Source organism: Neodiprion pinetum, chromosome 2 (assembly GCF_021155775.2).
Source record: "Neodiprion pinetum isolate iyNeoPine1 chromosome 2, iyNeoPine1.2, whole genome shotgun sequence".
Lineage (NCBI taxonomy): Eukaryota > Metazoa > Arthropoda > Insecta > Hymenoptera > Diprionidae > Neodiprion > Neodiprion pinetum.
This window is the reverse complement of record NC_060233.1, coordinates 38,901,827-38,925,318: the sequence shown is the minus strand read 5'-3', so window position 1 is coordinate 38,925,318 and position 23,492 is coordinate 38,901,827. Positions and strand designations below refer to the sequence as shown.

The window sequence follows — 23,492 nt, the reverse complement described above, 5'->3', positions numbered from 1 at the left end:
GTTTTGTGTAGTCAAATTACAAACATCTAATTTTATCTGAGCGAGAATTACTATGATGGTGCTTCATATCGCCTGTAAAGGTATTAAATCATAACTTATCATGCGTGTATAATTATTTACGTATAAATTACGTTATGAAACTAGACTCGATAAATCGTGGATGAGTTTAAAGGTCAAAACGCACATGTAGCGCTGCAAATAGGGGACTTCTGCTTGACAAAGGCCGCTATCTTTCAGTAAAATTCAAAAACCAGATTTAGCGCGCTGCCAGCTATGGAATAATACAAAAGGAATGTTGAAGTGAACGTATAATTTGAAAGATAACCTTAGAAAACTATATCTATTGGAGCAAAAAAATTTCAGTACATCATCGGTTTCGGAAATTCGCAAGGATGACAGTTTCACCAAATTTTTCCAGCACGGTATTGAATCAGATAAAACGTTGCCGATGGAATTTTTTCAGGAAAAGGCAATTTCGAGAAACATGATAAGAGAAAACTACTGAAAGATTTTTCAAAAAAATCAACCATTAAGAGGAAAAAAAGCAAAAAATCCTTTTGTCCAATTAACCGATATTCATATTGCAGTAGTGTGCTAAATTTTTTCACGCGAAAGAGTTGCTACAACTTTATAACGTTGCTCTCATCTTGCAGGCTGAGATGATCTAGATGATAATTACTCGATAACCATGAGCGAACGATGGAGGAATCTAAAACACATTAACTGATATCGGCGGTTGCGAGCTAAAAATGGATGATTTAAAATTCGGCATTACATAAGTTAGGATGAATTTGCCTACTCATTTTATATATCGATACACGAAGGTCTAGACTAGGATGCTCCCTTCGAGTATAGAATTTTTTAAATTCCTTTTCATCTGAGATGGAACGGACTTGATGAGATATCGTATTTCCAATATAACAAGTTTAATAGTAACGCGACACGCTGCAATTTGAACCGGCAGATTATTCATGCTCGACTAAAGTACTGCTCTATAACGCTTTACTTGTATAAATAGCGATTTCGTGCGGTTTTTTTAACGATGTAGCTGTTGTAAAAGAAAATGATAAAACTTGTGAATCCCTGCGATAAAAAGTCAAGCAAGTTTTAATTTTTCGAAAATTACCGCAGTGATAAGGGGAATCCGGTGTATCCATTCGCTTAAAGTATTCACAAAGCCATGAAAATTTTATCCAGCAATGAAACGTTGCGGGGATTACCGAGTCGGCAATCAACAATTTCTCGTTAATTTGATGACAAGATTATTATACATTCGTGAGTTATGATGATTTTCCGAATAATTTAAGGCAAAGAAATGACGAAATTACATATATTTTTTATTTCAAATCATTAAACAATTTTTTTTTAATTTAGAATATTCCTTCGATTTCATCCTACGATGGCTTATTTTGCTAGGAAAATCATTTTTTGCTCACCCAATTCACTGGACGGATTTTTTTTCAACATGAAACTTGATATTGCTGTGTTTTTTTTTTTAAATCAACATTAGTGCGACGCTAATAAATTGCATATCGAATCAAACTTTTATATTTTTAACAATCTTAAAGCGATCTTAGATGAGAAATTGACGATTATAAATTTTCATATTTTTCTTTGTTGAAGCGATTTTCCGTAAAATCATCACAGCTTGCAACACACGAACCGCAGTACTTGAATTTTAATTCCATACTCGACGTACTTAATATCGAATTTCTTGCTGAAACGTATCTTGAACAACTTGTACATAGATTATTCAAGTACACGGTCCTTGCTCTAGTTTCGATAGTACAACTGAAACGTCGAGTGAATATGTAAGCCTCGTAAATATCATCTCGGAAAACCTTAACCAAACGTTCCTAATCACACCTGATAAGAGCTAAGCCAGCAGCATCTAATTTACCGCAGAAAAGTAGAAAACAACCGTAACGTAAGCGAATGTCAGACCAAGGCAATGCGAAATTCTAATTCTAACGTGGTTAACGAGAGTCTATCGACCGGAAACACGTGCAGTATTCATCGCGAGTCGGCCGAGCTTACTTCCAGCTCTCTTGGCTCTTTTCGAATAGACTCACGTAATACAATGCGTGGTGAAGCTCTTAGAAATCCGTAATCACTCGATTGAATTCCAGGCGATGCCTTTACCCAGATCAACGGATATTCATTTACCTCTCCCGTGTACGTTACGTTGACTTAGACCTATTCGTGCCAACGAATTCGAAATCTACCGACCGAGTGAAGCAAAGTTTATACGCAACCGTGAAATTGGAGATATTTTTACGATTTTGTTTTTACCCTTTTTAGAGGATCCTTACCGAATCCCCTGTTTGTCGCAACTCTACGGTGATATCATTCCCCCTATCTCTCGCATATAAGGATGCAGGTCGATACTCTCCGAGGTGAAATCCGAATAACAGGTTCGGCTTACGGAAGTTTGCCGAACAGAACATACATGCAGATATAGGTATAATCCGTCTAAACGATAAAGAGGTCGATAAATATGACCTAAAATTGATGAGTATATTATTACGAATGTCTGTAGGCATACACACGTGGAAAGTAGAACCAATCGAACTGATGACCTATTATCGTCTGTGCCCCGGTGATGAAAAATATTGGCCCAACAATATACAGCGGAGTTCTTTGTGATATTGGATGTCAATTTATCGCGTTGAATTACGCAAACGTGCCGATAAAACACGACGATAGGAAACGGAAATGAAAGGGATTCAAAATTTAGCTGCTGCAATCATCACTTTGTCCATACAGTTACGTATACACACATATATTGTGCATGTGTGTGTATACGAACAGATATATCCGTATTTTCTTATTTCATTTTGACATCAATGTATAGGTATAGCATAATAACGCGTATACTTATAACTTACGTATCCTACAACGTTCACGTGAACTTGTATACACGAACCTTGGTTTACATCGATTATCGGCATTGCGGGAATCGCCTGATCGCCTGGCAATTACTGCACCGCCAATGTTACAGGCATTACATGCAGAGGGTTGTTTTTACACACGAAGAGGTACGATAGGTATGCACCAATCGGCGATGAATTTTAGGCGGTGTATAATTGTTTAATTAGTTACATTGAATTAGCGTAAATTCGATTGGCGCTTCGTAGTTGGAATGAAATATTCTTTCATCGCACTAAGGCGATGAGTTTATCGAACGCGTGTGATATGATCGTCGTTATGTTACGCAACGGTGTGAATAATTCGTCACGTATACGGTTAGCATAAATTCATTATTTAATTAACGATTTTTCTGTACATTCGTCCTTCGACCAAATGATTATTAATACCTGTATTCAATCGTTGTTCATACGCTGTGCGTATGTATCAATAGTCAGTCTGACTTTACGAATATACGATACATTCGTTCATCTTTCAAAATCTGTACCAAAGTATGTACGCCAACTTGTGAATATACCTACGCTCAAATATATTACAACATCGAACAGACGCGCAGTACATTGGTAATACCGTTTTTTAGAAATTTTTCATTCGCTATTACGCAGGCTCGAGGTTATACAATGTTCGAAATTTTGACTTTGGTAATTTGCTTTGAAGTCGGCTCGGGTATAACCTTGTGGAAAGATATTCTTTCGTCTAATATAACGATGGATCGCACTTGCCCGTTTCCTGCAGATTAACTTTTACAGGAGAATCAATTTTATCGTTGAACAACCGGTATGGATAATAACGTTACAATACACAAATGCATCTGTATGATAAATAGTATGTGTCTTTACGTACGAATCGAAAGACGTGATTAGCGTTCGTGATACCGACAAAATATGTAAGCGTATGTATAGCATCGTAATAAAACGTTAAATCTATGTACTCGCGATTGTATTTATAAAAAAGAAATTATTCTCAATTTTTGTAGATGTAATGAATTTTATTGAACACCTTTTAAACGTAGAATACATTATATGCACACATATATTAGCGTTTTGCAAAGACTCCAGTTGCTGGAATTTGTTTGTTTATTATGACTCACTGATTCTCGGCATCTTGAATTACCATTAGCAGATATAACGTGTACGCTTGTACGAGTATATAAGATAAGGAATATACATAGAAAACAATTTACTGAATCAGTAATATTTTGCTTCTACGTACGAGACGGGAAGAATTCTTCAATGAAAGGGAGAACGTTAACCGCAGTGATAAAGCTTTTCCAAGTGTATAATTACGTAAGTTTAACAAGTAAAATATAATAAGCACCGTCCAAGTAAAACCGCAACAATTTCGAATCAAACGAGCTTCTTGATTTATTGGATTTGCAAAATTCTACAAACTGTTCGAAAATTTTTTTTTTTTTATTTCTCCCTATCTATACATTGCAGCTACATAAAACTAGATGGTACAGCAAGTTATTTTTAGCGAATCATTAGGTATTAATATCCTATTGCAGATTGTGAATGTCGGGGAACAGCATGACGGTCCGTAGGCGGGAAAAAATTTGACCATACAAATTTGATCCACACGAATGAACAAAAATTAAAACTCATATTACCACAGATAATGTGAGTGAAGTTTAATATTGGTTCAATTATTCCGAGGAATAACGGTGAATGAAAGTTCGTTCGGATTTCTCTCCGATTTCCAATATACCGTATTCTAACATACGTTGCAGGTATGATAGTACGGGTATTGCGATTGGTACAGTAACATTGCTGTTATTACTTATACTATAATTATTATTACACGATATGATACATGTCATTCGCGTTTACATATGCATATCACCGTGACTATAATATTGTTGACAAAGTGTGCAGACCGCAGCCACTTTCAGTCGAACTCTGCAATTATTGTGTATTAATATTGTATGTATAATTTATGTAACGCTGAGAAAATTGACCAATCAAAATTGTTGCCGTGGAAACACGCGATGGTGTTACCTTAAACCTGAGATGTACACATTGCGCTTATCTGTACTTACTGATACCCACGCAGAGCTCAGGGCATAATCAGAGCTTTCTATACGTATTACGTGTAAATAGGCAACTGCGGTGTTTTTATCCTTGGAAAGTTGTAATCCGATGGTCGAAATAATTCTAGTTGCAGCTAGGTAAACTAGCTCGTGTTCGCACTGCTGCACAATTAATCGCTTTACTTGTGTCAGCTGCGCCAGTTATCTAGATTTCATTAAATTGCAGAGGTTTTTTTTTTATTCAAACGAACAATTTTTTAATCTGTACATCGAACAATAACCAAAACCTTCGTTTTTCACGTGTAAAGTTTGTTTTTTTCTTTTTTACGTTGATAAACAAGTCTTGAAGTTTTCGGTAGATAATATAATTAGCAATTATCAGCACGTTGAAATAAAAAGCAAACCTTATCTATGATAAAATTATTTTTTTCTCTCATTAGTTAGTTAGGAGAAGAAATAAAAATTTTACAATTAGCATACAATTCTGTTAAGATCTTGCATGTGGAAAAACTAACTTTACGTGAATATATAGCTTTCCCGCTTTGTCCAATTTCTTTTTTCAACTGCCAGCTTTAAAAAGTGTTTCGTGCTACGAGAGTAATCGAACGTAGCGTAAATTTCGTGACGTGACACAAGTTTGGTACAATTTTCAAATCGTTCGACTGTGTAAGCGTACAGATGACGTGTACAGTCGTCTTAAGTAATTGTTACGTAGGTATACGTACAATACTTTTTATGCAAACCGCGTGCGCGAATTATCCGAGAAATATTGGTCGGAAATTTTATCCGATTAGAAAAACGGTCGGTGTATAATTGAGATAAGACGAGGAAAAAAAAAAAAAAAATAGAAAAATAAAAAAAAAGAAAGGAAAAAAATTATCAAGTCTAGCGTCCGAGATGTTCACCGCATTTCGTGAAATAATTTTAATTGTCGTCAAAACGCGATAATGAAACAAAACACGCCTCTTATCGTTACACCCCTTTCCTAATCGTTATCAAACGGCACGTTTCCTTCTCCGCTCCATCCTTATCCACACTCTGCACCTACATACCATTCCTATGAACCGACTAACCACACTCTCGCCTCTATACACGTAATGTGCGTGTAACACCGGCCTCAATACGTACAATGTTTACTCGGTGTGTAACCGGCGTTAACACTTGTCATTAGGGATTCGTACCTACGGAAATTAGCGGAAATAACAAAATTTAATTATTTAAAAGCCGCACCCAATTCCATGCTCTATTTTGTAAACGTATTTTCACAGCCGTGATGACTGTTTGTTATTTGATTCTATCGTATCGCGGACTGCAGGGTGAATTTATACACGATGCTGCACATCTGTGTGCGTGTAGTTATAGCGCAAGTTTTGATAAGTATACAGTGTGCGTTATCACGTGTGCGTTACGTGTAATTTCCGATACATTGACCTTCGTCACTTGAGGAATTAAGCTGCAAGCCTTGCTGTAATGTATATTCTACACCATAACAGGTCTCGTTATCGCGTTTGACTCCGCGACGCCGAAACTCTTGGGCATTGATCAATTAACCGCATGATTGAAAGTGGCTAGGTTTAATTACTTTCGAATCGAACCACACATGTCAGACAGCTGCCATGCAATGTGTATCATGCGTTTTCACGCTGTTCCAAGATTAAGCGCGTCCTGCGTATAATGTGGAACAATGAGTTTGACCGCGTTATCAAATGGACAAGCTTCTCCGAGAACTCGATTTATTGGTATTTGCAGTCTGCGAACGAAAATTGGCGAAAGGAAAGAGAGAAGATTTTATATCCGGGCATATAGCGAAGTTCAGTGAGAAAAGAGCTTTTGTAGAAATTAAATATCGAAACACAATATGCAACTAATTGGGCAAACTGATTATTTTTACAAGAATCAGTGAACATTTTCGTTCCGTGTAAATTTCTGCAAACCAAAGAAAAAATTAAATTGGTCCTTAGGAAATCGTTCAACGTGAATAATAGCGTATTGTTATGCACAATAGAGCCGTGCTAAAGCTGTGTGTATATATATATATATATATATATACATAGTGTAAAACTAAAGCGTCACCTTGTGCAAATTATGTCGTTAGCGGGTTGTATGGATATAATTATTATATTCTACGTGCAAAATTCCTCTTTGAATTTCATTGGGAATGTAAAAAAGAGGGTAATCACTCGTGCCGAATGCAGAAACTGTACAACAACAGACTCGTACCTAGATAAAATGTAATTATCTACTTCTGGAAACCTCGATCATATCCAGAAATACGTATGTATGTATGTGCAGTAAAACTGTTAACTCGTCGGAATTGACGTTTGTTTTTGAAGTCGTCGGACGCATTACGTGTTAATTTATAGCAACGTTGTGGCATACGGAGGTTGTATAAAAAGCGACTGAATTTTCGTTATCATTATCAATTTAAGCTCGGCAAAAGCCGTGTATCTGTGTAATACATACGTAAGTTTTAGAGGGCGAGGCGCGAACGCGGGAATTCTGCGTCGGCATAATTTCAATGGAAACCCAAAGTAATGATCGCGCCTAAACGTCGGGCGACGTGCTTTATCTTACTTTAGGCTTACAGACAGCGATGAGTGATTATAGCAGTCTCCTCGTCATCGACTAGTTTTACAATTTTACAATTAGTAACGTATATCGGCCCGATTTCGAGTGTCTGGCTTACGCCGGAATTAACAAGAGGCAATATAATTGAAAGGAAGGGTGATCAATTATTAATACGATAATTGATGATCGACGTTTGTATACGAACTAATCCGCTTTTCCATTTTCCTATCTCGGCCAAAGATGCGAAACGTCGTATTGCGAGATGAAATTTTTTTTTTTTTTTTTCTAAATACCGAAACGCTGCGCTTGTTTTCTAATATATAGTGTGACTGACGTTATAAGAGCGTGTATCGATATGATTACATAGAAAGTCGTGTAAAATTACGCGTTTCTCATTTTGGACAAATAGATAAGAAATGGTTCGTAAGCTCTCTTGGTTTTCAACAAATTACCAAAACAACGAAAAACGATTGATACACGCTTCTGTTATTGAAATGCAATAAAAGTATAATTATAATCTTTTTATTTTAGTCACGGTATGTATGACCGGCTTTTTCGATCGTCGGAGATAAAAGCTTTCCGGTATCTAATCTACGAGCTCGTTCAACTCGAAGATCCAAGCCGACGATATCGCGCGATTTTTTCTTTGGTTTATTTTTGCATCGAGATAAGTTTCAGCGGGACAACGGGAAGCGTTTCGACTAGATAAATTCGACATCACACATCACGGCGTTCAAATTTAAGCGAAATATCGAATTTCGCTGAATCCCGATAACGGCTTACGCTGCTGCTGCTGCTGCTGATGATGATGATGATAATGACGATGACTTGTCAGCGGTTACTAATTTTCACGAGTAGGCGTAACGCAGTCATTTTACGTATAAAAACGATAAAGTTCGTCACTTCCAAAATGTCAAAGGTCTGATAAAATTCCAAGCGTCATTTGAGGCGTGTCGGTATTTCAACGCAGGCGTTATCGCTAGTAAATTATAGACATTACGTGCACGTATAATCGTTCGATGACCTTTTCATCGAATAATTTCACTCTCCAGCTCATCGCGGTTACATTTTATTTTATATTATACGTATCGAATAGCTGATTTTACATCGTAATCCAAGAGAGCGCGCTAATGTGAGACTATTTTTGAAAAGCACTCGACGCATGCATCACGGATAGCCATGTTTTCATTCAGTCATACCTATCGCGTATCGCCGTGCAAAACAATTCGTTTCATTCGGAATATAACGAGACGTTTACGGCGCTTATTTTGCGGTTTAAATCATTACACGTCTCGACGAACGATAAATCGTAGGTGCAAGTTGAAACTTTGTTGAAAAAGTTGAAAACAAGCGGTAACGCACTTTGTATATACCTGTAAGTTTGAACGGAAACACGACGAAATTCCGATCGACGTATATATTTTGATGTTCTATGTTATTATTCAATATTTTGGGTATACGATTTGCATACTGTTCGAACCGGTTCTCCGCTCAGAATCCCGGAAAAAATACACGTTTTAGTTTTGCGATTACGTTCGTGCAATCCGCAGACCGAACTCTCAGTGTTAAATCCTTCGACCTGCCTTCCGCTCATTATTTACTTCCTCTAATTCGGTTTCTGAGACTAAAAAGTTATCCTTCTATTCGTTGATCATTTTGTTTTTCACACTGTTCTTTTTTTTCATTGGATATTACTTTTCGTTCAAAAAATCCGGATCAATTCGATTTCCGTCTTCTATGATATATTTCCGACGTTTTGGTATACTTGTCAGAATGACACAGACGTATCGACATACTGGCATCGTTTAACAATTTCAATTATGACTATTTGGCTATGTGAAATTTGGAACCTACACACATATCATACTTATAATCCCTAACAACAAGTGATTGACAAGTTGATGATAATTATGGATCGATCAATTAATATTCGCGCAACACTTCGATGATTTATATCGCAATGAGTGTGTACAGACTCATGAAATTCTCGCGCGCAGATGCAGACACTAGCATCGTGCCAAATGGCAGTCTATTTGTGAGCAAAAATCAGAGCCAACCGTTTATCAGTGATAAGAAAATTAGAATTAAATGCATTCGGCAAACAGACGGTACGTTTAAATACGCTCTAGAAGAAAAAATAATGCCGACAATAAATTAATTTAATGAACTTTGAAACGTTGTAACTCTGCTTGTATTGTGATCAGGAAATTGAATTTGTTGCTCGAGAAATGAACTATGTATAGTGCATATAACGTTACATGGGAGTCATCAATTAGTCATTTTCTGCATGGTTACTTTATATCTACGTGACTTTCGACGCATCACATATTATATGAGAGAAGTTATATGTTTAGATATTCACGCTTAAATTTTCACGTCTTTTTGGGATGAAAAAGTTCATAATACTTTTGCGTACACATCATATATATATATACGATATTATTGACGTTATTAGAGATTGGATCATAAATTTTATTATTACGTTATGTTATATTATATTATAGGTATGTACGCGCGGAGCATCTCATATCGTTTATTAGGATATTATTATAATAATAATAATAACAATAATATTACCTCATTACAGGATCGGCCTTTGAATATTAGATTTAGAAACTTTCGTTTATCGAAAGTTAGTTGTAGTCGTCGGGAAGTGCAGCTCTTCGTATATTCCCACAATCCAAGGACTGTTTTTTAAACTTTTTTGGAGAAAACCTTGCTCGAACGTGGCATTTTTATAATTTTGTACTTAGATCCGGATGCTTAGTCAGGTTCACGAACTGCTTCGGTGAAATTTTTTCCAGCGAAATAGTAGAGATCTGGGTTTCCCCTAGATATGAGAATTATTTTATTTCAAGAACAGCGTAGACTCGCTACGGAACTTCCTTGATCACTATCTCGCGAAGAAAATATGAAGTAATTTCTCAATTTATTTTCATACTGATAATTCGACACGTATACTTGTCTTTTGTCAGTGAAAACATTCGTGTAAACGCCCTGAATTTAGTTTAAATTCGCAAGCATGAGCAAATCAAAATGGTAAAGAAATCCTTACACTACAATACAACATTTACGTATAATGCAATTAAGCGGATCACAGGTGCCGTAGATTGGTCACGGTGTTTAAAACAATTTAGAAAAAAAATGTGTAATACTTTTACTGCACGTCGCAGCGAACCACTTCACAGAGTGTAAAATTAAATTAAAGTTAATGTTAATGAGAGCAAGTTGTCGAGACGAAAGAATATAATTACAATGAAGAAAAAGGAATTAAAGTATTAAATTAGGAAAAAAAAACAGAGCAATAATAATCGGGTAATATTTATCATAATTATTTTAGAATATTGTATAGTTTAATAATTTCCATACGTGCACGACGTGTGATAATAATAATGTTGTATTATGCGTACCTGACATCATACCAATCGTAAAATGAATCCGTAGGAAATAATATACATTCTTTGATAATGTATACAATAGACTTGAGATAATGTAATATTTATATTCTTTAATTTCGTTTGATTTTTTTAAATATATATATATATATGGGTGTGAGTGTTAGATACATGTATAAATAAAACTATAATTATTACTGAATTATTCGAATCACCTATGAAACTAGGTGATATTTCTTTATTTGTTCAGCTTTTTTTTTTTTTTTTCTTAATTAAATTATTTGAGTTTGCTAGACGAAAAGATACAGTATACATGATTATGTACAGTGAGATGAGAGAAAATATATACTTCTTATAACAGTTTGAAAGGTATATATGTATACATATATAGGTACATGTTTTTAGTCCCTTATTATTGATGATCTTATACGTATAATAAGAAACTGATAGATCTCGAGCAAGTCGCGGTATATATAATAATATAACATAATATTATATCTGCAAGCTTATAAAAGGCATTAAATATTATAGATGTAACGTAAAAATTGATTCAATTTAGTCGGCATAGAAACTTGATTAGTTGTTGGTTTTCTTCTTCTTTTTTTTTTTTCGTGTTAGCTTTTTTATATTTCTCTACGAGTATACACGCAATAATACCTCCCTGCGTCGTAATATACCGAACGATAAGTATCAGTTAGTTGGCTCATTTTGAATACGTAGGATAAATTTTTTTCTTATTGTTACATTTCAAGTCTATGTGTATATGTTGCGGCACATATTTCAAGGTATTTCAACAATTTTTTAACGATTGCAATACTGATAATACCCGAATACACGGTGCCTGTTGTAATAAAGCCTATTTAAACAGGTGCATACGATAATAGTATAAATACATTGACGATAAGTTTGAAAAGTGTGAATTGTTTGTCGTAGAAAATTATACCGCGTCAAAAGGGCAAGACTTCTTTACATGCATTTTTCCGATTAATTTCATAATAATTAATGTATGAAGCCGTTTATGAATTAAAACAAAATACTAATAATAATGAAACACAATATGTATAATGAAACGTGTTACTATATATATTAATTGTAAGTGATGACTATTCACTGTTACACAGAGCAATCCCCTGTATAATGATTTGTTACTGATAAAATGTAAATTACGTATTACATGCGTATAGTTGACGATTGTAATTTAATTTGATAAGCGTTGTAAAGTATCTATACAATATTGGGCGTGTGTGACCGCATTCGCATTGTCTTTCTCTGTGTTTGTGTGTGTGTGTGTGTGTGTGCGCGCGCGTACATGTACAGTATGGATGGAGGTAGGAATTGAATTATGTGAAACTGTTGATAACGCTCTATTTTCTACTTCAAATTACATATTTTTATTTCCCTGATCGGTCCGTGCTTATCTTTTTTTATGCGCTTCCTTGGATAAATTTTTCTTCATATTGTTTGGCATTTGCATATAATGCGATTGAAAATAATTAATCTGAACTTAGGAGTGTATGCAGGAAATCTGCTTGAGTGAAGATTATCCAACATTTTAAACTGAAGGGGAAAAGAAAATTTCATCATCATGTAAGCTCATAATGCCTAGATAGAGTATAAGACAAATTGCTCTTACTCACCACACTGCCTTCCTTAGGCAAGTACAGTATATGATATAAAATATGATAAAAAACAACAGACTAAAAAAAAAAAGGTAACAAAAATAAAAATAAAAGTAACAACAAAAAACATGATCGACACCATCAACAATTGTACAAATGAATACCAAAAAAAAAAAAAAACATTATTGAACCTCAATCATCGCGAAAAAATACACAAATATCTTATCACAACATAACGATTATAAATACAAGATTGAGCATGTGAGAAAGGACAGAGACTTCGCTTGAAAAGTAAAAGACGAAAAAAAGATACGAGTAAGAAACGGAAGTCAGTGAAAACTGGTAAGAAACGTGTTACGTATTATGGATTGAGCGTTATGAAGCCAAGACATGATTGTAAGCTTATAATATTACAGGAGAATAAAATTTTCCGTTACCATCGAATTAACCATGATTATCAAGAATTATTTCAAATAGACGACTTGTTCTAGTGTTACACAAATCAATCAATTTTCGTGGCTTCCTTCTATTCTCCTGTTTCCATAGTAGTTATCAAGGTACTAATGGATTCTCTAACACTTAACACCCATTCATGGGAGTAATGTAGCACAGTTTAAAAGGTCTTCTTTTTTCAACAACTAGTGTATCTCATTTGAATTCGTTGTTAAGGATTTTACGATCGCAAATTTGTTGCCTTACTTTGATGACGATGAGTTTCACCATTCCATCCAAATTCAAAATTTTAAACTGGATGCAATAATTTAGTCAAGGAAAGGAACTTTCCCAATTACTATTCATACATTACTGTAAGACTGATTCGAAATGGCTTCTTCACAGAATATTCTGTGTAGTCATAATAAGATTGTAAGTTATAACACGAAAAGACAATTAGACGATGACTACGATAATACGGCGTGATAAAAAAATTGTATCGAGATAAACTAGTCGTCTTAATTATTCCCTCTAAAATGTAAAGGGTTAGTAGTCTCGGCGAGCAACCGGTATAACAATAAATTTGTGCATTAAATCAATTACTCGTACGAATATTACAACACAACCAGTAGTTAAATGGGATTTTGTAGCGTGATTTTGTCGTAAAACAGTACTTCCTGATGTTAGTGCGATCGTATATCTTTTCAAGTTTAGGAATATGCCGACGACCGCAAACCGCAGTTGTTAGATAAAACAAATTAAGTCACTAACCACATTCGAGGAAACCTTCAGTCTAGACAACCATAGTGCTAAAACGATAGCGCAAACATGAGACAAGTACTGTCAAACGTACAGACTTAATTAAAACTACAATACCGATGTACTTATTACATACTAATATACCTATTATAGGTAAATACAGTTTTAGATTATTGCACCGTATTGAGCATATACCACATGAGCATGGAAATAATGTACATTATATGCAATATTGGCAATATGTGATAAAAGCTACCCATTCAATTCAATTCATACATAAATGTAAAATACTCCTCTACATCGTCTCGCCTTAACCAGTACTAATATTTTACTTTCGCCTTAACTTCCTCAGCTATGCCGCCCCATTTCAGTTTATACACCCTGGACCTCCACTGTATCAGAGGGTCGAGTACAGCCTGAGCAAATAAGTATGGCCTGGTGATTTCGCTGAGTAGCCAGCCGCACACAAATTCGAGTTTGTCGAAAGGAAGAGGTCCGTTTTGCACGACACGAAGTAACGTCCAGTCGAGCATAAACCACAAAAGTATATGAACCAAATAGAACACAAGGGAGTCCCATTCGAACAACAAACTGGCTGCCCACGAAGCACAGGCGCCTAGTAGCAGGCACTCGCTAAGCGGTTCGAACACAATAACCAGCGGTATCATGGCCACCCTCAACTTGGCCCACCGCTGTAGCCTGGCCTGAAAAGACCTGAGCTCGCAGTGTCCGCTGTTCTGCATGGCGGGTTGGGACGAAACGGTTATTCTCCAGCCTCTGTCCGTCAGTGATTTGGCGTAGAAGAAATCCTCGGCCAAGTATATGCCGAACGCTTTGAGCCCGCCGACCTCGTCCAGCGGTGCCTTTCTCAGGAGCGCGGACATGCCGGTGTGGCAATTGATTCGTAATAGATCCGCAGCGAGGTATATCCTAGACTGAACAGTGCCGAAGAATATCTTCTCGTACGCAGCGGCGAATCCCTCCCTGTCGGCGGTGAAGGGCATCTGATGAACAAGGGCGACCCTGTCACTCATGTAGTTTGTCATGTCGAGGAGGGTGTCCTCCTTCATTTTTATCCCGCTGTCGCTGATCATGATCAGCTCGTGCTTGGCAGACTCGTAAGCCAGGTGCATGTTGTTTATCTTGGGGTTGACGCCGACCGCGCAGCCCCCAACAAACAGCCTCGCATCCACATGGGGATACTTCTCCATGAGCTTGTGAACGAGCATCAAAACCGGGTCCGAGTCGTCCTCGACGCAGAAGAGCAGCTCGTAAACGGGGTAGTTCATGGTGAAGAAGGTCTCCAGGTTCCCGAAGAGGTTCGGGTCGACCCCCATCAGCGGCTTGAGTATCGATACTCCTGGCAGAGGCGCCTCGTAAATCGGTACCTGCACGATTTTCCTGTGCAACTTCCAGCGGCCGGCGACCAAGGCCAGAACGTGAACGACCCACATCGCGCACCAAAACACCATGAAAAATATCGCAAACCCGTACAGGGTGTAAACCACCGAGCTCATCTTGTTCGCCCTGACGATCGGGCGGCAGGCTCGGTGTCCTCGGGTTTCAAGGGTCTGATTTTCCTACCTAGGTATCCGTCAGCAAGTATCGCTTTAACCGCCCCGGCGGGGTGTGTAGCCTTGGCATCCCTGACGCCTTTGCGACCGCTGTTTCTTCTCCCTCGTATCAACGCTCGCACAACGAATACACCTCTACCACCGATTCACGTTCCAACTTGTAACTACCTAAACACGCTGTGACATCGCGCATCTGCATGTATACCTGTTTGAATTCCTCGCTATTCGACAGGCACGACGCAATCATTGAGTTCGACTACGCCGTCTCACCCTCGTGTCCCCCCCTGCAGATCCCCTAAGTCGCAACTGCACGACGCCGGCACTCGTCCGCACTCCCCAAACAACATTTATACTCTGTTTCAACACCCTCCGACGCGACACTCGCACCGCTGTCTTATTGTTGGATTCGTTCTGCTTCCTGTTCTTTTTATCCTTCGCCCCCCCCCCCCCCCCCCCCCCCCCCCCAGCCGACTAGTCCCTCGGCGTTTCGCGGTTCTTTGGCGAAGCTCTCGGTCGGCCTAGCTTAAACGAATGCCTACGCAATGACTGGGTCGACTTGTACGCGATAACTGATCATCCGCCAACCACGAGTGGTGTCGACTCCAAGTATTCGGCGATAGGAATTACTGTCATATAGACGAAGAACTAACGACTCTTAGCGACGCATAAACCTGCGGCTTCGCCGTCGTACTAACTCGTCGAAATACGTAGATCGTCCTCCATCCCCCCTCTCGGTGCTTCGTATTACCGCTACCGCGAACCCGACGACAAAAGTGACGTATAACGGTTTAAGTTATGCGCGCTGCCTCACCGCGCAGCCCGCGAATTAAGAAAGTGAAAGTGCAGGGCAGGTACTTGGCCAGATGAAAATCTTTTCAGCATTGTCGTTAATAATACTACGCTAGCCACTAAAACTTTTCTCCTGTATTACTCTATGGACGTCACTTCGTTTTCAGCTCATTATCATCGAAGACGCAACGTTTCGCCGCAACTTTGTCGCTTGATTAAACCACAAGCACGTAGCGTTGCGGTTCGAACTTTCGATCCTTTCTAGGTTTATTATTATGACAACTGATAAGAACCTCGTCGTCACGTTCACTTCAACGAATGATGCATTCAAAGGGTTATCAAAACGGAAACCTGCGGTTTCATTTTAAAATAAAAACACTATCGTCAATTGCCTAGTGAATCTGTATACTTGCCTGTATGTTAAGGGGTGCCCTAGACGATTTAGACGCTTTACGTATATACATATATCTCAAAATACCGAAGTACACGTGTCTCAAACGACAAAAAGGGCTTAACAGCCCCATTCTACACACAATTTTGAACAAAAACACTCCAATACATTTTCATTTTACGCAGAAAAAAAGAAATAGCACAAATTCTACAAAATCGTAATAGTAAATTCGTAGAATTCATGGAATTCTTTATTTTTGTATCAAATGAAAATGTATTGGAGTGTTTTTGTTCAGAATTGCATATAAAATGCGGCTGTTAAGCTGTTTTTCGCGTTTCGAACATGTGGACTTCGATATTTGGAGATATCTACTTCAACGTCGAAATCGACCACGGCACCCCCTTAATTACCGATTGTAGCATCGTTAGATTATTTAATACTCCCAGGCGCTCGAAACGTGCCGGTCAAACTCGTACTACTTCATTTCATACGCATTTACAGACTTTTGTTTCGAGAGTTTTTGAAAATGCAGAACAAAGCACGTCCGATATTCGAAACATTGTATTCGTGTTCGTGGATTGACAATAACAACCAATTGCTTAACATATTCCTGACAATGGTGTGTCAGTAATATTTTTTTTATCAATGAATTGATTTTGACTTCAGGATAATCTTGAACTGCGTTGTATTTTCGTAGAAATTAGTTCGTTTGGTTCGGAGTTCGTAATATTTCTGGATAAGACGTATGAGTAATCAACCGAGCGTTTTTTATTCATGCTGAATAAGAATTTTATCTCCGACCGTAAAATTAGCGTCGTCTTATCTTATCAATGCGATATATTACTTAGGTGAATCAGCTTAGGTTACGAATCATGGCTAATTCTACTTTATTACTGGCTCGTTATATTACACAGGCACGACACGTATCTAAGATAAAATTGCTTACAAAAAAACTCGTCACGTTTAATCTCGTGACAAGGCGCAGTTAAATCAGATTGTATTGAAGGATACAATTACGAAAGATAATAATGAATCAATGTTAATTTGTGTAAGCTGCATCGACATAACCTAAGACATGAACGCATGTATAAAAAATTAGATAACAAAGTATTTATCACAGATAATATAGTTCCGAATGTTCGCCTTTCAACGTTTCAAGTAATATTTATTTCGACATAGCTGCTTGTCAAAAGATTCGTATTGAATCAATAATTTGATCAGATTAAAAATAATGTAACAACGATCACTTGAACTGGATTAGGAGTTGATGTGCTATTAAAAGTCCATATTCTTTCTTTAAAATCGGTACAGCAGTTTGCTCTAAGATTTTATCCATGCAGGCAAAGGAGAAATCTATCGATGTCGAATCTGCGATATCCAACCGATATTATATGCGCGACGAGTTTTTGCATTTACATTCACCTTTGAAGAGATTTAACTTATAACAACGGGGTGTGTGACCGAGAAAAGCTCAACGAGTACGAAATAATTGGTGGAAGACCCCACTGTATAATTTGCGTAAACATATCTGAAATATAAATACAAATTTAGGTTCGGAATTTTTTAAATAACGGATGCTTGTTGGCTGTCGATGATGCGGCGGACTTTTTGTATTCGTAATATACTGTGTCGTCAGCACCTGACATGGATGCCATATTTCCAGGCCTCCTCATTGCCTGTAATGAAAAATAGCGTCGATTGAAAGTGTTGCGATATATATTTATTGATTAAAAACGCAAGCAAGAAACAACTTCGAACTATACGATAATACGTATTTTTTATAGCTGAGATTCATTATTGACGTGCAGTAAATAGTAGACCACCATATCAATAAACAACTGCATAATTATCGAGTGTTTTGGAAATATGCTCAACAGTGTATTGAGCGCTTTAGCACCTGATCTACATTGTGATTGATTACATTTTACAATTTAATGTACTAGGCGTAATTAAAATTTCTTTAAAAAATGTCGATGTTAAATCGTAACAATCATGCGGAATGTCATTCGACAATTTTCCATTTTCTACTAGTGAATAAAATTTTCGGCTCTGCTTACTAATCACTGAAGTAATAATTATAACTATACTATTTTATACTCACAGGTCTTGGCCCTTCTCCCGGAATCCTTTCCTCATCCGCATCCATGTCACTTGCTGACAATACCTGTTGTAATAGTTGACCTTGTTCCTCGCGTGTTTTATACATTAAGTCTGGTTCCTACAAGAAGACCGCATAGAATTATTTCCATCGATTGCGTAAGAAAATTACACGCATTTCATACAATACCAGCGTGCACTCTAGTATCAGTTGTGATTTAAAGTGTTTATAGAACTCGCGGAATTATAGATTATAGAAATACGGTACAGCAAAAAAATATTATACTGCTTACATGTTTCAATCTTTGCAACAATACAAGAATTCAATGAATGATTCATTCTTTATCATACTATTAGTGGGACGGGCACTGACAAGTTATTTTAAGAAGTTAAATAGTACTACGTAAGATGTTAATTTCATTTAAAATGATTTCCTCCATTTAAAGAAGAGGATGTACAATCCTAATTATAGCATGACGGCCTACACAAGAATATATCTAGTACAGCAGCTATTTTGCATGCCACCTATTTTATGTGCGGTATTAATGTAACTATGAATGCTTACAGAACAAAAGCAAAAGCTGTGCATAATAACTTTGGTGTACAGGGAAGTAAATTATTCTATTTTTTGTAACAGCAAACGAATGTACATTGGTTGCCGATGCTACACTTTAAGGATAAAGAAATCATAAAGGAACGTAATCTACCTCATCCATTCCAGCGAGTTTGGTGATGACTTTATAAGCATAGCCTTGGTTGACAAGAAACCTTTGCCTCTTTCTTGAATAGTTCATTTCCATTGTATCCTGTGATACCAAGGTGTAAAAGAAAGCATTGTACTCTTCAGCAATTGCGCCTGAAACAGAAAATTATGAAGTCTAAGGTAGATTACGTAATTGTTAATTTAATGCTGACGAAATTTGTATTCAGAAGCAACTGGTGCAGTGTGTCTACCTTTTTTAGCTCGTAAAATTCTACCCAGTCTTTGAGCTTCTTGTCTCCTAGAACCTCCGTGAGAAGATATTTGTATCAAAACATTTGCTTCTGGCAAGTCGAATGATGTGTCTGCTACTTTGCTCACAAATATTGTATTCACTTTTGTATTGAATTTGAAGTTTTGGAGGATTTGTATACGCTCACTCTGTAAAACACACAACACATCACCGATTACAAATGAAATTGACGACAAATATTTTGGGAAATCAGGTTCTTTCTTTTCTGTTCTCAAGATAAAATATAACATTCTCTGTTATTGCATAAGTCCCACGTAAATATTGCGGCAGCATTATCAAGCAACTCTACCTGACTGGTAGGACCGTAAATATAGGGTTTATTCATCTTGATTGCATAATGTTTCAGTGCGAAAACATTGTCGGAGAAAACAATTGTCTTATCACCCCTCCTTTCATGATATCGAATCAAATACTGACAGCAACGAAATTTGCTCGGATTCATAACGTAAAGCAACTGAAAGAAACAACGAGTATTACAGTTAAATACGATAATCAATCATTTGAAAAGATAGCAAAAAAATAAACGACAAAAAGACGAGTAAAAAAATTTTTACATCCTGGTTAAATGGACCTTTTTTGGAGTTATTCACATACCAGTTTCTTGCTTGTTTTACAACTCAGGTATTCTCTATAAAACTCCGGAGTCATGGGACACCAGACCTCAGCACACTGTACTCTGGCAATAAATCCTCTTTTCTGAAGCTCAAGCCAATTAGCTTCATAGAGTTTTGGACCAATTAAAAAATTCAGATCTGCAATTTTATCATCCTCTCTCAACAAGGTTGCGGTTAGTCCGAGTTTGCAGTGGGATTGAACAATGGTCAAAACTCGACGAAACATTTTCGCAGGTATTGTATGTACTTCTGCATGGTTGAAATATGTATGTAAATCAGTTGTATCAGTCATTTAAGTCAAATTTATGGGCAAAAGATATAAAACTTACCATCTAAAACCATAATACCCCATTCTTGTTCTTGCAACCATTTCATGGTCTGTTCAGCTTCCCACGACCGTTTTTGCGTATGTGTTATCATCGAGTAAGTTGTTACCAGAATACCACAACCCATTGGCTTATCCTTAGCTTCGCTTGTAAATCGACAAATCATGGAATCGTCGGCCGTCGACCACATTTTAAACTGCTGTTTCCATTGCTCAACCGATACTCCTGAATTACAAAGCACCAATGCGCGTTTCCGAACTGTACAGCAAGCCGTTACGCCAACTAAACTCTTACCAGCACCTGAATTTTAAAGTCGATTAAGACGAATATTAAAGTCGAATTGTTAGCGAGATCAGGGAATACTTTATTTTATAAAGTGCATGTTGTAGATCGTAAAAACACAATGTAAATATGATGTTTAAACAAATTTTTATGTACCACAAGGTAGTACGATAACACCCGACCTGGCTCGTCCGTTACCAAACATCTTTCTCAAGCTCTTTTCTTGATATGGTCGCAGCACGGCTGATGGTTTCAGGTCAAAACTGAAAAACAGCAAAATCATTTGGATAAACGGATAAATGATACCATGTCACAAGACCAAATTCTGACATTATTGAAAGTACATACTTTATGTCAGGATTAACTGTATCGTTTCTGAAATCATATTCTGCAAGTAAAGGATGCTCCAATTCGATACATCTTTTTTGAATGACTTCAATTTTTTCCTGCAGATAACAATCATTGATCATTGATAGAAACAAATGTGAAATTAAATAACCAGCTGTTTATTCAATGCAAAGGTAGAATTTTCACCTGGTTGACTTCAAAGCTAACAGTTTTCAGCTGTGCTTCTTCCTCCTCATCTTCATCCTCTTTATCAATTTTATCATAAAATGTTGAGATATCTTCAGGCACTGCAACTGGTTCTGCTGATGGTTGCTCTCCATTTCCTTCAGCCGGAGCTGGTGCTGTTGTTGGGGTAGCAGTAGCTGATGTTTTTGTACCAAACTGTGGATTAAAAATAATAATATTCGCAATTGGGTGCACATTATAACAGACTAGAGAAGCATTATGTAACAGGAGTGAATTCTACCTGAGGAGCTTTTGTTTTATCTTGAACATTGGTAATGAAACCATCTTTGTCAGTCTCATCCAAGTTCCTTCTCAACCTGCATTCTTGAATGACAGGATCTTTAAGCAGTTTCTGCAACACTTCTGGAAATGGAGATTCCACAAAGTATTTGTTGTGTTTCAAGACCAATTTCACCTGTAAAGTTTCACGAAAATAGTCTGTAACAGTATGATGTACAAACAAGGGAAACAAAATTATAAAAGATAAGAAAAAAAATGTTGAAGTTGATCAAAGTTCTTAGTATTTTCTACATTTATGCTTACCTTTCCATAAGATAACGTGCACAGTTGTATGAATTCAATGATTCCATCTGGGATGCTAGTTTTGCTCAACCGTTTTAGATATTCGATAATATCGTGGGTTTGGAGGCCCACACTCACGGCTGCATATAAGGAATAAGCAGTCAGTTTGTACTGTAAGGAAGGGTACGTAATTATTCAATTGCAGCGAGCTTGGTTTGACGAAATGTTTGGTAGTCATGAATAAAATAAAGAATCAAATTTGATATTCACCTCGTGAATATGCTCTGGTCGACAAACGGGCTCGGAAATGGCAATTAAAAAATCGTGAGCATGTTTGTATACCGGTGAAAATGATTCCAAGAATATGTGTCCATTTGGAGCCTGTAAAATTGGGATATTCTTATTATTCTTCTTTTATTTGCAGAGATCAGTTTAATTGACTAATAACAACGTACCACCCATAGTGGCCTCGACGAGTTGTCTGGCTTCAAGATCATTTGCGAGCGATAGTCTTTAGCTCCAAATTCGTCTTCAACAGCCCCTTCGTCTTGTTTTTCAATATCATTTTTAGCCGCATCAGGAATGCCTTCAGTATCACCACCATCACCGTGGTCGTCGTCGAAATATTCATCGTGATCTTCCTTACGTTTTTTCCATTTGCCCTTGTCTATATGATAAATAAATTGAGAACCGTATGAGTATGAGAAATTAAAAAAATCGAAGTGTATCTCTAAACGAACGGTGAAAAAGTGTTCAAGGGTTATGTACCATTATCTTTTTTGAATCGCTTTGGCGGGCCCATGATGGCCCCGCTTAAAAATTAGTCACAGGCAAAATGATTTGTACACTGATTTAACGCCGTCACACCTTGACACTGAAAAATCAGTCGATGTAAATCCCGGTAAATAATCTTATAACCACTACACAACTCTCACATTGCGCACTGGCAACGGTCAGCACTGTATCTGGTTTGACATAACCTCACAGCCATCACAGGCAACCTGAAGTTGGCTGAAGTATGACTTGAAGTGCGTTTCATGTTAAGTTAGGTCAGCTATCTCGATCAGAGCTGTCAGTTTTCTGCGCAAAACCGAGAAAAAAAACGATCTGCGCAGCATGTTGTAACCGTGGTTGTAACTTGAAAAAGCGAATTGCAATAGTCGTAATATGCATTATTATAAGGGACGAGCGATTGAATGATCACTAAACACGTTACAATTGACAACTAATGAAACTTGATCTTACTAAGAAAGTAAAATTAAAAGCCAGATAATTATAATTACATATTTATACTTCGGTTTAAAATTCTCTCCGATACGCGATCAATGAATGATGAGAACCAGGTGTTACAGCACGATTATCGAAAGTGTAAGTCAAAATTCGGTGTTATATTCGCCAAGAGAACAGGATTGTTGTTCAAGTCGGTTTTAAAGTATACCTCAAATATCAAAATATTTACTAATTCAAAGGAAAAAATCGCGCGTTATTTGTTGATCGTACATGGACTGCCGTAATCCTGTTGCGTCCGTGTGGACATGCATTAAAGTCGGCCTGTTTACACCACGGACAATCCACGTGGTC

At 37.2% G+C, this 23,492-nt stretch overlaps 2 protein-coding genes across 2 annotated transcripts; both read right to left on the bottom strand.

Moving 5' to 3' along the window:
- Positions 1 to 11,464: 11,464 nt before the first annotated feature.
- GlcT (ceramide glucosyltransferase) lies at positions 11,465 to 15,986 on the bottom strand. The gene has a single exon (XM_046611221.2). The coding sequence runs from the start codon at positions 15,245 to 15,247 to the stop codon at positions 14,051 to 14,053; it is 1,197 nt and encodes a 398-aa protein (XP_046467177.1). The 5' UTR covers positions 15,248 to 15,986; the 3' UTR covers positions 11,465 to 14,050.
- Positions 15,987 to 17,366: 1,380 nt separating this feature from the next.
- On the bottom strand, positions 17,367 to 22,939 carry hay (ATP-dependent DNA helicase hay). The gene is made up of 15 exons (XM_046611645.2): positions 22,680 to 22,939; positions 22,367 to 22,578; positions 22,182 to 22,292; positions 21,933 to 22,082; positions 21,631 to 21,804; positions 21,351 to 21,545; positions 21,165 to 21,262; positions 20,973 to 21,079; positions 20,538 to 20,834; positions 20,189 to 20,457; positions 19,884 to 20,048; positions 19,536 to 19,722; positions 19,289 to 19,437; positions 18,586 to 18,702; positions 17,367 to 18,160 (listed from the first exon to the last, which is right to left on the bottom strand). Exons 1-15 carry the CDS (start codon positions 22,711 to 22,713, stop codon positions 18,032 to 18,034), a joined length of 2,394 nt encoding a protein of 797 aa, XP_046467601.1. The 5' UTR covers positions 22,714 to 22,939; the 3' UTR covers positions 17,367 to 18,031.
- Between the last annotated feature and the right edge of the window lie 553 nt (positions 22,940 to 23,492).